At 40.4% G+C, this 16,370-nt stretch overlaps 1 protein-coding gene across 1 annotated transcript in view; it reads right to left on the reverse strand.

Moving 5' to 3' along the window:
• The window catches only part of EEFSEC (eukaryotic elongation factor, selenocysteine-tRNA specific), a 125,217-nt gene extending 114,270 nt beyond the window's left edge, over positions 1 to 10,947 (reverse strand). Inside the window, exon 1 of the mRNA XM_058845096.1 lies at positions 10,628 to 10,947. Within this exon, the coding sequence (XP_058701079.1) occupies positions 10,628 to 10,898 (271 nt within the window). The 5' untranslated portion in view covers positions 10,899 to 10,947. The remainder of the gene's footprint in view (positions 1 to 10,627) is intronic.
• Between the last annotated feature and the right edge of the window lie 5,423 nt (positions 10,948 to 16,370).

A 16,370-nucleotide genomic window follows, 5' to 3' on the forward strand; every position in this document is an offset into this window, starting at 1 on the left:
ATGCAACACCACAGACAGGTGAATCTCTTCCTACAGGAGACTCCAGTTCAACACCAGTTTTATACAGAAAAAGTCACCATTGTTGGATATGACAATACAAACCAGAGAGAGTAAACGGAGGGCTCAACTACAAACACACGGGCCAACACCTCCAGCACCACAACTTTATCACAGCGCTTGAAATAATGGCAGAATCTCAGTTGTTAGTCACATGAAATATCCACTCAGAGAAAAAAATACTCATGATGGTCCATCCCACAGGATGAAAAACCTATCAAACAGCAAGCAAATCCAAAGAATGAAATTACTTCCTCAAAACAGATTTATCAGGGTGCCTGACTTGTGACTTTTGAAATTTTAGCCATACACAAGAATAAATATTATCTATTATTTCAATGGATTTATTATTTACTTTATTTATACATACATAAACAAATAGATATCATTTCAATGTAAAAACTTGCTTTCCAGGCTTTAAGGAATTTTTTTAATTAGACATATTATCACATGATTTGAAACTATAATATAGCAAGACAGGGGCCAGTTTCAGTGTCAAATGCCCAAAGCTAGTCCCTCAGATGAACAGCAATGCTGACACTTGGCTTTTTGTTGACAAACTTTTTAGTACTCTAAACTGAATACTCATCATTTCAGAGATCAGGGAAAGATTCTAATGCTGAATACTTTTAAGAATGATGATGTTTAGGGACTTCTTTAGTCTCTAAATGCAACCTAGACACCTAAAATCAGGTACTGTTTGAAATATTTTCCTTACTCTCTGATGAAATGTGTCTTGGTCACTTCTTTTGACATCTTTAAAGGATACTTCCTAAATTAGAGTGCAAACTCAAAATGTTTTCTACTTAACACACAGTACATCATTTCTTTCATGGATCTTCAGAGTTAGGGGACAGAACAGTCCCAAAATTGCACACATAAAGAACTGCACACTAAAGCGAAATAACACAAAATACTTATCTGAATCCTTCCATCACACAGCAACACTGCTGGACACATACATTCCAATTTTGCAGGATGGGGCAATCTACCTCTACAAAGTTGTCTGTAATTCTTTCCATATCCACATTCAAACGTATGTCGGGCTCCTCCACAACTGGTGCCATCCTTCAAGATGTTGAACACCTCCAGTAAGCACCGTGAAGGTGAACAATAACACCTGCTGATGAGTCCTACGCCCTTTGCTTGGGATCATTCACAGAAACCTCCCTCAACCCACGTTTATTACTCCATCCCTCCTGCTCCAGCAGGTGACCAACACACAAGAACCGCTGCTGCTGCCATGCTCACCTGCCAGGGACAGCACAGAGGCAGAGCAGACCGAGCTGTGCCACACCGACACTTTGCACGTGCGCTCTAAGGCACTCTTTAAATCATTTCACACACTGCAATGTCAGCGTGGATAACCACTGCCAGGACACGACACGGAATCCCCCCAAGTCAACCACAGGTTCAGGTAATCATGACCTCTCTTTTTACAACATAAATGCATAATTTCCGCACCACTCTTTGATGAGGGGACCACAGACTTAAAAAGAGGAAACAATTACAGTCATTAGAATTTCATCCAAGCGTGAGATTTAATCTCAGGCCATGGTCTTGCCAATGGCTGTGGGGGTCTCGATGGAGACAAAATTGCTCTGTGGGAGAAAAAAATGCCTTGATGATGACATTAGTCAGCAAGAGAGACTGAGCTTTGTCTTCCATCCAACAGCACAAGTCAAATACAAGGAAACCATTTTCCCTCCCCCTCTTCTTGATCCTAAAAAAGAAAGCTGCAATTTTGTTTTTCTCTCTGAAATGAAGTCTTTGCATACTTTGGAAAACCCAAAGCAGTACTGCTGAAAGGCTAGTTTTTAAATATAAGAGAAGTAGATTTAAGCATGAATAAACATCTATGAACAAAAAAAAATTTCCTATGCCTATCCTTATTAATATGATAGGATAATTCTACCAACAATTCTCAAAAACTTCTATAACTTATTTTTACCCAACAGCTTTTCATGACCATTTCAAATTTTACATATACAGGAGAATCATATCTAAAGTATGTTCACCTGCTCTACAATGCATTTAATGGAAACAAGACAGGTAAAACTTGGCCAAAAAAAACAAAATTAAAGCAAAGTTTAACAACTAAAAGGAGCTCCTGAGATTCAAGAACACCAGCTTACTCTGTCAATCATACGTTGCATCCCAAATGAGACAGAAAACAAAGGAAAACATAAGCACAAAAGACAAGAAAGTGCTACAGGTAATTGTATTAAATTCATTACTCCAGTTCTACAGAAAAAAAACAGATAGTGTAGTGGACAAAAGAACCATCCGCAGTGGACAAAAAAATCATCATCATCCCTTCTACAACATGAAGTAAAAAAAAGTTTTTCTGAACAAAACCATAAGCCCAAATGAATCATCTCTCCTCTAGAGCCTGAGGTGAGGGAGCCTGGATGCTTACCCAGATCAACTTCCTGTAATTCTCAAAATTCAAACCTCAATTTTTATTCTTCCTTATCATTCTTTAGCTCCATGATGCTCTTGAATACATTTTTATTTAAGCTACCCTGTCTATTCCATTTCCTCTCCTCCATATATCCACCAATTCCTTCTGCTGTTACATTAAGCATAAATATATATTTATTATTGTTTGTCTGGTCCCAACTACACCTAGTGCTAGTAAAGGTGATAATTATAATCTAACATAGGATTAATCAGCCTAAATTTGAAACTGAGATTGTAATTCAATTTGGAAGCCAACACTAACCATTTTGTGTTCACTTGAAGAGATTAGATAAACTGCATGAGAACATTTTGGTAAAATAATTGATAAGAAAATGGAAAATAAGAATTATTGGTATTTACTCAGCCTGCAACACTTTCTGGAAGTCAATACCTTAAAGGAAGCACTTCAGAACAGCTACCTAATCTGAATTTTGCAGATAGCACAAGGACTATTTTCTCACAGAATGCACAGTATCACTGCAACCCCAGCTATCATATGAGCTGTTCAAGTCTTTTTGCCGAAGCTCACACGCAGCTTTACCCCATTATGAGCTGTGACCCACAGAACACAGTGTGTCCAAGAATCCAGCTGGAAATTACCACTGCAAAAACATCTGTCCTTGCTCTTCAGCTTGCCAGCCCAACCTTAGGGTTCCCACAAAGAAAACAACTCACTGCCACAAGGAGAAACAACTTTTTATTACGCTTAACAGACTTTAGCAATGACAGTGCGCAGGTTTGGCTTGCTCACTGAGTGAGATCTGTTGCATGTCTGCTTTACAGCTGTAACCTTTTTCTATCTGCGTTTGGTTTTTCTAGGGGTTTTCATAATAGTACTTTGCAACAGCCATGCAGAAACATGTATTATTTTAAGTACAAAAAATCCAAAACAAATATATTAAGAAGGAAATTCAGTTCATGGCTCCATCAAGATAACTAGCTACTAAAAATGAGTCTATACATAAGCAACATATTATTCTGCTTATATCTAGCATGTACTAATTGAAGACAATTTCTAAATCAAGATGTAGAACAAATACAGTAGAACCTTATAAGGTTTTTTGATTAGCAGACCACCGAATTGCTGAATTGGACTATTTAGCAACAGTCCCATGTAAATAAATAAGCAAGCATATCCATCATCAGTAAAAATGCTACTTTGAAAAATGTGCTTTAAATTTACTTTGACAAGGGTGATTTTAACTATAAATATGCTTCATATTTTACAGTAGGTTGTTATAGATTTTATGCAGTTATTTGTAATACTTCACTACATTAGCCAATATTTTAAAGAATCTAAAAATTGATTAACAAAGCTTCTCTGCTCTTCCAAACAGCTTACAAAATAATTTAAAGCAAGAATAAACATGAAGCAAAAGTGGAAAGTGGTTATTCGATGAATGCTTGCACAGAGTATGCTAAAACAAAGAAATTCTGTTTTTAAACGAATGGGAAAAATGATCAAACAGACTTTAACAGCACCATTACAGGGCTCGGTTATTAAGTTTTCCTGAGAAGCTGTCATGGTTTTGTGTCAGATAACGATGTGTCAAATAGCATGGTTTTGTTGTATACAAGCAAACAAACACAACCACTCAGAAGTTTTGTAGAAAAATCGTCATCTATGTCACAAGGGACAATTTCACGTTCAAACAAGTTTCACTAAAACCACTCCTGGTTAAAATCTACACTTAAAATTGAGAATTCAAATATAAATCACATCTTTCAAACAAGAAATGCATAATTATTTTTATTTCTAAACCCCACACAGAAACCAGTACATTTCATACAGGACTCTAAGAAGAGGCAGAAGAGAATGTGATTATTCACTATAACTTTTGATATAAGGAGACAATGGGTCTCTTGCTCCTTGTAAACTACTTGACCCAGAAAATGAACAGAAGATTCCTCCTGCTTCAGTTTTTAATACTGCCTAAGAGTTATTGTGTACATTCAGGAAGTTTTTGAATATGCAACTTTAACAGAGAAATCAGCTTAAAGTCAAAATTGCGGAAAAGGGCATAGAACAGAAATAGTAGCAGCACTCCCACTGTTGCATCACTCACAAAACCCACAGAAACAAGAAGCAATGTAATACATAGAAAGTTAGAGCCATTAAAGTTATGAAATAGACAGGTAAAAACTCCACAAGACCCATATTTTAAAGTACCTTATAAACCTCCCCAAGTTTCATTCTAGCCAGTATCCCACAACAAATCCCATTTCACACACTAGTGGCTCAAAGCAGATTTGGTACAACTAGCTTCCTTTTACACAGTATTAAATATACGGGGAAATAAGGAAGGAAATAAAAGACTTGTGCACACTAAATTCCATGGTTCCCTCATCAAACCGGTTGTTTGTTCTCAACTGTTACCTGTGTCTCATGTCATGTGTAAGACAACACCCCACACGTTTTTATTACTTAACGTACAAAAAGCACAACCCAAGTTATAGATGAAATAAGACTAACCTTCCTTACAACACAGAGGATGTTTTCTTTAAGAACGAGAAAATTAACCCAGAGTTGTGTTCCAAATCGCCTACTAAATTCTGTCTCGATTCACAGTGAGGTCACTCCCCCCAAGCTGACCTGTTACCCCGAGTACTTAATCCCCAAGATCCTACAATGTAAGCAAACACTGCCCTCTTGTGCACTGCAGCATCCAGGAAACAAAGTTCCATTTCGAGGGTTCTGGAGACCACGCAACAAAATTTTATACTGGTTGCTGTTCTTCATGCATAGCTCCTTAATTTAAAAAAAAAAAAAAAAAGAAAAAAAAAGTGGCTTTCATTTTAAAATGTCAATAAAAACACTCCTTCATGTTGTCAGACAACTATCTGGCACCAGCCAAATTACAGTGACTAAAAAAAAACCAAAAACACTGTTTCAATTTCATTTACAGAAATAAAGTTTATTTGAATTTTTAATACAAAGCAGTGTCAGCAATTCACAAGCACCACGAACCCAAAGAGTGTAATAGGTTTTAGAAAACATTCCCACTAGTGCTAGCTGAAGTCCCTTAACCCGTAAGTACTTCCATAACACCAACCACTACATCAAGGTTTGTGGATAGGAATTACACAAGAGTTCTATGTTAAAACAGAACAGGCTTCATTATGTTACTCTCACTTCAAGCTGGCAGCCAAAGATCTCAAGACTCTCTAGTGACTTCTCTCTGACTAGAATGATATCCACTAAATATAAGGCACTCTCTCCCTCCAGAGGTTTCCCTTCATTCAACATCTGTACTCAACAGCAGATCATCCACACACGCATCTACAACTATAAAACTCACTCATCTAGAAAAGAAAAAAACAAGAACTGTCACATCTTCACAAAGGTGTCAACAAACAAAAGCTTGCATCAATAGAAGTGTGTTTTCACTGCAGTAATACGAAGGTAACCCCGAGTTTACAAATCCTCTTAAAAGCTTATAACAAACTCAGCAAAACAACTAATCTGTGATAAAAGGTGGGGGTTTTTTGTGATATGTTAATCTTACAAATAATCTGCATCTGACTGAATTTGAATGCTGGTAGCAAGACCACATTTCCCTTGATCTCCCAAGCCTGTTTTCATTGTACTCATTTGCATCAGCAAGACATGCTTTTGCTATGCTCATTTCCCCCTCTCCAAGCTCTAGTAAAAGTTCAAAAGTCTTGGCCTCTCCAATGTATCAGGTATGAATTAATACCCTTCCTTAGCCGAACACAGCAGCAAAGTGGAAACAGACACTTGCAAGGCAGTCTTCTTTGAAAAGAACTGCAGGGACAAATGGTGACAATGAAGTTCTAGTTATAAAGTAAAAAGGTCAAAGGTTCAGACAGGCATAAGGATTACAAAACTAAAAGTTCGTCCAGCCCAGGTTTAAGCAACCAGGGCCAAGCAGTAGCTTTCCAATTAAAACCCTATAAGGGTATTCTGTTCTTTCAACTTCATAGGGGGAAAAAAAAAAAAAGAAAAAGACTATTTTCTGATTGAGAAGTTCTTTTGAGGACCCATCTCAAAATCAAACAGATAAAGGGCATCTGACAACAGCTCACCTAAAGCAAACACTCAGTATCCCTTGGCTGCCTGTGTGGGGGAAGTTGGGATGAGGTAATCATGTTCTCCTGTATTAGTGTGCTGACCCTTTGTAGGGCATGAAATTAACCATCAGCAAGGAAAAAATCTGCTACTGCTTAAACTACTTTGCTACGCAAAGTGGTCTTAAAATGAAATATGGGGATTGAATTTCGTCTGGCAGATTAACTTGTCTAACCTCTCTGCAGGCATCCCTTCCTGCTGAACTCATTTGAGAAACTATTCCAGACCCTACTGGTTCACAGGTCTATGACAAACAAATGTAAAAGCAACTCTTATTTTATTTCAACAACATTAACATCAGCTTTGTGGAAGATCAGGAACTGAACATTAACAAAAGAACAGAAGCTAAAAAACCCCATAGTGCTGTGACAGAAACTACCCCATCTCAGTGTGATATTTTACCAAAAATACCACCCTAAATCTCTACAGCAACAGAAGAACGCAGTAATGACAAAAATATCAGTCCTGCATCTTGCAGTCATTCCTTCAGTGTTACAAGCCAAGTATAAGGCTGATGTGGGTGCTTTTTACTGCTTGGGACAAGATAAGAATTGGCCCTTAAGGTTCAGTTACTCAGGTTTGTTTGTGCTCCTTAGCACGTCAGACACAAACAGCTGTAAACACTGGTTTTGTTGCCTTGCTTGAGACAAGAAACTGCTAAAGCACAGGAAAAGTCTGAAATTGTGTTTGAAAATCTAGAGTTCTGCTCTTATTGTTTGAAACAGTAAGACAGAAATACATAGCACAATCCAAGCCACACAGCTACCCACAATAACTTAATGCCTCCCTGCCACAGATACACGAGAGCCTTAGAATATAAACCAGCATAGTTTGAATACAAGTGAAAGGCATGATGAAGTACACCAAGTGACTATTACTTATTCCATTCCAACCTTGACTATCACCCTGCAGCTAAAACTTAAACAAAACATCTTGGGTGAAACTGTCTGCAACATTACCAATTCCTAGCATGCAGGTAAAAAAAATAATAAATAAATAAACAAAAAACAACCCAAAACAAAACACTTTTGATTTAACGTTTGATATGTTTTGTTTTCAAGGACAAGCTCTGCAAGAAAAATGCAGCCACACAGAATGAAATATGACTTCTATTTTTCATTCCATTTGCTTACTGCTCAAATATTCTTCATTCATTTAGTCCTAAGGTATTGTGTCTGAACAAGCATCTTGTGAGTGACTGTGAGAAGTATTCACAAGGTCAAGCACTACCTGGCACAGCATGACAAAAATGCAATTCTAGATTCTGACATTAAAAAAATCCACTTCAGCAATTAGCTACATACAGAAATACGCTAAAGAGTGGCAAATAGTAACATTTAATCTGTGAGCAGATTCATCAGCTTTGTACAGCAAATGAATTAACCCTTAGAAGCACACTGGGAGCACAGAAAAGATGACAGTTACAAGGGAGAGATAACCTGGAACACCACTGATGAAAATGGCACTTTGGAAGAGAAGAGCCAGAAAGTGACTCCTCAGAGCTCTGAGCTCATGAGCTCTTCACCTCATGGGAGACCCGAGTGTACAGCCCTGGTGCTACCCAGCCACAGCCGACGGTGTTTCCATGAGCTGGGATCACTCAAGGAGAGGCCAACCAGTTTATCCCACCTTCAGTGAAAAAGAGAACAGCAAACAACAAGAAGATGCAATAACATCTTCAGAGCAGTAGCTTCTCCTGCAAACCCTGCACACACATGACTAACACAGTTCTGAAGCAGCGTTCTCATCTCTGCTGTCATCCCACCTTCCAAATCCTCACATCCAGCTCCCTTGCACACAAGTATCCTACTTCAAGTTCTTCTGCAGATCAACTTCCACCTGTAGCTACCCCAGGATTTGAATTCAGAACCGTGGTATTTTAAAGAGGTATGGGAAATCTGAGGTGCAGAATAAACAAAGGAAAATAAAGCACTTTGCACTTACGTCTTATTGAAAAACCATGTATAGAGAAAATGTGTAGCGGCAGGGAAATCACAGATTCCATCAAAAAGACAAGAGCAGTGGCATTCCTGGTTGCAGAGAAAATGTTTGGAATGCTGAACCTTTAATGCTTAGTGATGAGGAAGTAGATGAAAATAACCTAAATTTTTCAAGTATCATTATCTGGGAGGACTCACTTTCCGTTCCTGAAGTGGTGAAAACGTTGGCATTATTGAAACATGCATGAACACCAAAGAACATATCCTGTTACACAAGATATGCTACACTTCAGTTTGAGTTTCACCAAACCACACCAAATCTGTAAGCACCTAAATAGTCCCACAGGCACAGATTGGCTTTTCTCATCAAGGTTTCACCTTTCAAACTTAGTAGTAAAAAAAAAACCAACCAAAAAAAGCACCCACTATCAAAATCCATCTATGTTATCAAGCAGAAAACTGAAGTTCCTAATTCTTTAAACTATTAACACAATACTGCATTTTCTCTACAACCCTTACTTAACACACAGAATTGCAGTAAGTCACACTAATCGACTGTTTTACTTCAGTAACATACAGAACCTGGTAAAACTGGAACTAAGCAAGTTTGATGTGCTCCTGTGTCTGAATTACCATCTGCAAATAATTATTTTTGCTGGGAAGAAAACTATTATCATCTCATCCCATCCACGCCTTCCTTCACTCTGCATGACCTGTGAATAAGCAAATTTGAATAACTTTTTCACCTGATGTGGATAGCTGTGACTAAATGCTTTGACAATCTTCATAAAAATAACAGAAAGCAATGAGAAGTCTGTGCATCAAACAACAACCCCAAGTAAGTGTTAAAGTTATTGAAAACCAAAACTGGTTAAAGCTGATTCCTAAGTTTTCCCACATCCCCTTCATGAGAAAGTTTACACCATTCAGATTACTTGCTTCTGGCAGAAAGGAATGTCTGACTACAAATGACTCTTCAGTGCATCCAAGAAACATCTGCCAAAGTCAACTTTGCTCTTCAGAAGATAATCAGGTTACAACTACAAATGATAAAGGATTATCAAATACAAGACTACAAGACCACAGGTTTCTGGAATTAAGCACACAGCCGCTCCTCCCTTGCAGCTGCGGAGCACACATTGACAACACAGAGCATTTTACTACTGGTGAAACTGACAAATGAGTAAATATTTATTATCCTGCCCACAAGAAGTGCAACTTACAAATAACACAATTGTCCAAAAGGGGGTTAAATTCCTACATCATGACAAGTAGCTCAGCTGAACCTCAGTCTAGCCAAGAAACACTGTCCTACAAAACTAGCACCAAGCTGTCATTAAAGAGACATTGGCAGAGGAATTGAACTTGCAGGCGAATCCTTGCAGTTGCATCAACCAGTGACTGCTTTAAACTCCTGCAGCTGGGACTTCAAGCACCAACCTCTTAACACTCTTTAGGAGAAATGGGAGTGATAGAACAAGGTGAACTAATTTAAAATGAATCCTAATGCAAACAAAATAACCCTCTGATATCACCTATGATGGCTAAAATGAAGTTACCAAAATCCACGAAACTCTAAGCCGAAAATGATCATGTTACAACTCCCTAGTCCTCCAAAACAACATAGACATGTCCAGCAACTGCACCACAGCTCTCAACTACAGGCAACGTCAAACTCTGACAGCTTTAACACGCAAGCAAATAGAAACTTATAGGGCTGTTCGATGCCATTAATAAGGCCTCCATACACAATAAATAAAACTTTTTTCTAATAAGTGTAAGAAACCTGAGCACACCTGACCATCCAAACAGCACCCCAAGAACTCACATATACAAAGTGCTTTTCTATGAGCGCCGGTGTTTTTATTTGAAGAGCGACTATGAGCAAGCGTAGCAAAGTCCTAGGTCCGTGAAAAACCTGACACCCGCCCGTCCCCTCGGTCTGGGCACAGCCGGAGACCCCAACTCCCAGCGGCCCCGCTCCCACCACGGACACGGGCGGGCGCAGCCCCGCGAGGCCTGCAGCACCCCGGGAGGCTCGACAGCCACCGGGGCGGGCCCCCTGCGCCCCCCTTACCGCCGATGATGGTGCGGATGAGGGAGGCGTGCCCCGGGCAGTCGACCAGTGTGAACTGGAGCTCGCCGGGCCCCGGGCCCAGCTGCGGCGGCAGCGCGGTGCGCAGGCAGGAGAAGCCCAGGTCCAGCGTGATGCCCCGCGCGCGGCTCTGCGGCGCCCGGTCGAAGGCGGCGGTAGAGCCGGTGGTGCTGAGCGCCCGCGCCAGCGCCGTCTTCCCGCTGTCGATGTGGCCCAGCACTCCCACGTTCACGTTCAGAACTCGGGCGGCCATGGCGGCGCTGCGCCCGCCCGGTCCGTCCCCACAGCGCCCCTGCGGCAACGCGGGCCCCGCCGCCGCCGTTCCGCCCGCCGGGGGCCCGTGCGCAGGGCGGCCCGGGGAGCGAGGGTCGGGCAGAGCCGGCCCGGGGGGCGAGGGTCGGGCAGAGCCGGCCCGGGGGGCGAGGGTCGGGCAGAGCCGGCCCGGGGGGCGAGGGTCGGGCAGAGCCGGCCCGGGGGGCGAGGGTCGGGCAGAGCCGGCCCGGGCCGCTCGGAGCCAGCGCGGCGGTGAGAACCACCGGCCCGGCTCACCGCTCTGCCCTGCGCTGCCCCTCGCAGGCAGCCCCTGCAAGGAGAGGCAATTTCAGCAGGTTACTTGAATGGCCACACGGCCATCAGCTGCGCCCCCTCCCCGGTGTGTGCCCGGCCTGAGGGAGGGCTGGGAGCAGCAGCAGGGGAGGGGGGCACTGTGTTTGCCCTGAGCACCTGCCACTTCGCTCGCTTCTCGCCCGCGCGAATTAAACACTCCTGGGCAGCTTAAACCCGCTCGCTGTCACATCACCGCCTCCATTCTGCCCCCAAGCAAACCTCGGTGCTGCTGGAACTGTGGTGATCAGGTTTGATTGCAAAGTCACATGGACATTGCAAACCCATGCGAAAAAGCAGGTCGCGTTTGGACCATTTACTCTCCACATACTTAATAAATTCTAGGGTTGTAAAATTAATTTTCCTGTAAAGGGATATTTAAGTTAGGTAAGATGCTGCTTTAAAAATCATATCCTTAATGAATTAAGAATCCAAGATTATTAACACTGATGAACAGCTCTCCTGGAGACTTGTTACCACCACCAAAACAGGCAACAAAAAGCAGATGAACATTGGAGAGGCCTGAGGGCATTTCAGAGGCTGAGGGCATGATTCCTTCACTCATCTAAGTCACTTTGCTTCAGTGATAACCCAGGGAGCTAAATGCTCTGCAGGATAAAACTACACGTGTACTCAGCATTTCAATAGTAACTAAGGATCCCAAAGTACCTCTTCAAATGATTACAGCTCTTTACAAGCCAAGAAACCAAGACTGTCTTATGGACTTCCCACAGGTGTCAAAGTAGACTAGACTTGTTCTACAGTATACTTTTTTTTTTTTTTTTTTGAGAGAAGTGCAGTTGTTCTTCTGTTCATTCTGTGCAGCGATACATATTGCCCATAGTAATAACATTCACATCTGAACAACTAATGAATGAGCCAGAAGTGTAAAAGGATTTGCCTAAGGCTACTGTCAACATCATGAATTTGGTTTTTGGGCTTGGACTCCAAATTCCAGGCTTTTTCTTACAAAGAAATCTGCTTTATATACCAACACTTTCAATAGAAAAGAGTTTGCTTTAAAGCTGGATGCAAATTACTCCTCCTTCCCAAACACATGGAAGTCAAGATGACAGAATCAATGACTGAAATGAAGAAGGGGGAAAAAAAATGGCATTTCTTTCTAGCACTCAGTGCTATTTGAGAGACACTGTCTCCCTAAAGGAAAGACATGAACTCACAAGGAATACTGAGCTGGCCTAGCTAATCAGCTTCTTGTGCAGAATAGTTCAGCCTGATGGAAGCTCTGTCATGGGAACCAAATTAAGCATAATGTCACTTTTCAGACCAAGTTCCCAGGCTTTGAATAGTTTCCTGTTAAATCATAATGCTCGTATACACTTCCTTGTGCTGAATCTGCTACATCAATGTGCACTTGCAAAGGGAAGGGAAAGTTTACATCAATTCCCACGAGACCCTAAAAATTTAGAATCCACACAGATATCCCTGTATCATCTAACCTACTCTTTTACTTATTTTCTTTTAGCATTATTAGATGAGTTCAAAAGGAAGAGGTGAGAAAAGATCTGATTCTCAGCCAGAAAAGATAGTATCCAGAAATCCTCCCAAAACATCTATAAAAAAACAGCTATTTTTCAACAATCCTTGACAATATAGAAAAGTCTAAAGCTTTCTACAACTCTTGGGAGAACGGACAATGAGGTGAGGGAGGTCCCATTTCAATACTCACAGTGTAAGAGGTCACAGCAAGGCTCACATGAGATCCATTTTGGGCTGCCAGCTTAACAAAGAGATGCATTTTGCTCAGCCAGAATTTAGAGGGATACTGGATAGAACTTACGGGATTAAAAAAAATACAATTCTTTCTGTTAAAGATAGCTAAGGAAAGAAGATAAAAATCCACCAAAAAATGGATTTCATATCACTCCTCACATAACAATAGTGACCCCTCTTTTACTCCTGAGTGACTTGCAAGAAGGAGGAATAACAGTAGGTTTGGTTTTCTCCCTTTAGACACAGAAAAGATTTGCAACTTTCTAGATAGGGAAGCAGTTGTTCCTCTGTAGAGGGAAGAAGAAAACTCAATGCCTACAGCTTTGTTGTTACCAATGAGATCATACTTCTGTCTCCAGGGTTTTAGAGCCTGTGGATCTGATTTTGCCACATATCACTTGAGGAAATATTAGAGTGCACATAGTACCTGTGAAATTAATAACTTCAATCACCAATATCAAGGAAGAAATCTGATAAAGGCAGACATAAGTACTTTTATTCAGCATTTAGAAAGGTCCATTTTGTTAGCTTACAAAGTTTTAGAATTAATTACAAACTTGGAAATTAAGGTGTGGCATTCGATAGGACACATCACTCCTATTGCTTTGAAGAGCAGAAAAATAATCAACTTCTTTTGCAGGGAACAAAACAAGACATGACCACTATCCCTACCATTCCCTACCCCTACACAAAGGTCTTGGTATTACTAAGAGGGAGAAGGGAACCTGGAAAAATGAGAGAATCCCAACTTCTCCAGATTTTTCTATTTCCCTCACAAAATTTGTAGCATTTAGCTGCTTTTCTTGTTTTCCCCTAAATAAACCATTCTCCATCCCAGTTCTTCTCTCCTGTATGGAATTTCTTCCTTAAAACATGTTCACTTTAAATTGGTAAAGTTTATGGACTCATGGGAGAAAGGGCAGGAAGTCAGACTTTTGGGATAGAGTAAAAATGTAAAGGTCATTCACACACTCACACACATATACTCTCTCTCACTCCAAAAATAATACACTATTTGACAGTTTCAGGATTCAGCATGTCCCACTGAAATTTGAAAGCTTATGTGAAACTAGGCTACGTCCTGTAACCTCAAACATTTAGTCTAGGAAAACAGCTCTCAAGTCTCCAGCTCCCACATCAGGTATCGCATGACATCTGTGCCAAATAGAAGACCTCAAACCAGGGGGCAAAAGAAACGTTGGTAAAATGAGTTGATTAAACCTGGGGAATAACAGTTCAGACTGTTAGTGACAGGTATTATTTTTTCTGATTAGCTGGCTAGCAAAATATTAAATTATACTCAAAGCATCCACAGAATGAGCTGGGCAGAATGGTCACACAACCTACTCATGTTCCATCTGGTGGCCTGGACAAAGGAGGAAGAAGACTCATGCTTTGCAATTGAAATTATTTTATCCTCCCTCCCTAATATGTTAACTAGTTAAAAAAAGTCATAGAAAATCATGTAAAAGTTGAGGTTTTATATTTTCTCATACTGATGCTTCACAACACAAGACACCAGCTATAAAATGTGATATACAGTATGGAAGTTCAGTTCTAAACTTCCCAGTTGTTCCACTTGTACTCTGCTCTTCCTGGGGAATAAACAGTCCTGTGTGGTCTAAAGGATTATTGTTTATTTTCCCTCCTCTGAATGTCCTCTTTTGCCCCTCTAACTGCAACTTCAGGACAATGCTCAAAGAACACACAGAATGAGTAAGACAATCAATACAATGAGCAATGCCAAACCTAGCACAGTTAAGTAATGCCTGTGAGCAAATAAGAGGGAGAAGCCAGCCTTGCATTTATCCAGCAAACTATTTTTTACTTTTATTTCTATTGAGGTATCCTCTTCTCCTACAAGCACAAACCCAAATAAACTTAATCACATTTTCTGCAGGTCAATATTAAAATTGTGTTTTCATTATGGCAGCAGATTTTATTTACTGAACAGCAATGGTCACTATCAAACAGAAGTTTTAGGCTCTAAATTCTGAGTTTGAGACATTGCTGTAGAAAAACAATTTACACTGTTTCTTATCCACTTTAAACAGGAAAAATTCCTAATTAATATTTACAAAGTTAAAGAACCTTATGAAGTATATCTGATTTTTATAGACATAGAACATTTGTATCCTTCCTCCAAGTTACAGTGAATATTAACAACAATTCTCTATTTCTACCACCTACATCCCTGTATTTTGAATTTCAACAAAAATAAATAAGTATTATTAAATAGACTTTGAAATGCCAAAATCTCAAAAACAGGTCTTGTTGCAATGTCAAACAAGATAACATGGACCATATGAACAGGTTTCAGTCTAAATTAACAAATTATTACGTATTTCACCCTTTTGAAAAGGAGGGTCATACCTAGCCTGAACCTCTTGATAGCAACCTCACTGCCTTCAGAGCTCTTACCAGACTTGCTAATTATTCTTCCAGAACTGGCAGAAACTTGAACTCTGACCAGACTTACCCACAGCACTTGGGGCAGTTTAATGCACTGGAGAAATCAAAGTTGTATATTTGCTCTTTTACAAAGGCAAAAGTCTGCAGCTCAGTACCTATTAGGAGTTTGTATTCTGAGACTAATATGACCCTGAGAGGATGTACAGTCTAATGGCATACACACTTTTCTAATTATTTAAAGAATAGCTCGTATTTGTTAGTCAAAAATTCTTAGCTGAACAGTTGTATAGCAGGATACCCTTACAAAGGTGTTGAACCACACATGTGTGCAATTATATTGTAATTTTAAACTAGAGTATGTAAACTGACAGAACAATTAACATAAAAAGAAAGCAACAATAAGCAAAGTCTTTCCTTTGCCAAATTACGTTTACAACAAAACTAATGGAAGCTCTTGAACAAAGCAGGGATGAACAGAGTGTATATGGTTCACTGGGCTTTTGCAAATTGAACCATAACTCTCATCCTCCCTAAAACTGCTCTCTGAGCCTGTGCTGTCACAAGACTGCTTTTGCAATTCCCCTGGCAGTGTGCAGGAAAGCCAAGATGGCACCAGAGACCAGTCCTGCCTCATACCACATTAATCCACTGGCTTTAAACATTGCAGACACAGCCATGGTTTTATAAGCACAGAAAACTCTATATATCCATGGGAAGAGTCCCATCTTTTTTTTGTGGCAGAGATCAAACTATCTACAAAGAACTCACTGTAACTGCAGATTCCCAGATCCCATCTAAAATTTCACTGTGAGTGATTTCCACATTAAGCTTTTAAACCCCTCATAGAAGATGAGGCAGAATTGCCACCAAACCCCAGTTAGGAGCTGGAACAGCCTAGAAGCTGTGGCACCACAGACCTCATGAAACATGGATGTTTCTGCAGGGCCCTGAAACAACCTGCTGATAAACTCGGGTG

Source organism: Poecile atricapillus, chromosome 9 (assembly GCF_030490865.1).
Source record: "Poecile atricapillus isolate bPoeAtr1 chromosome 9, bPoeAtr1.hap1, whole genome shotgun sequence".
Classification (NCBI taxonomy): Eukaryota; Metazoa; Chordata; class Aves; order Passeriformes; family Paridae; genus Poecile; species Poecile atricapillus.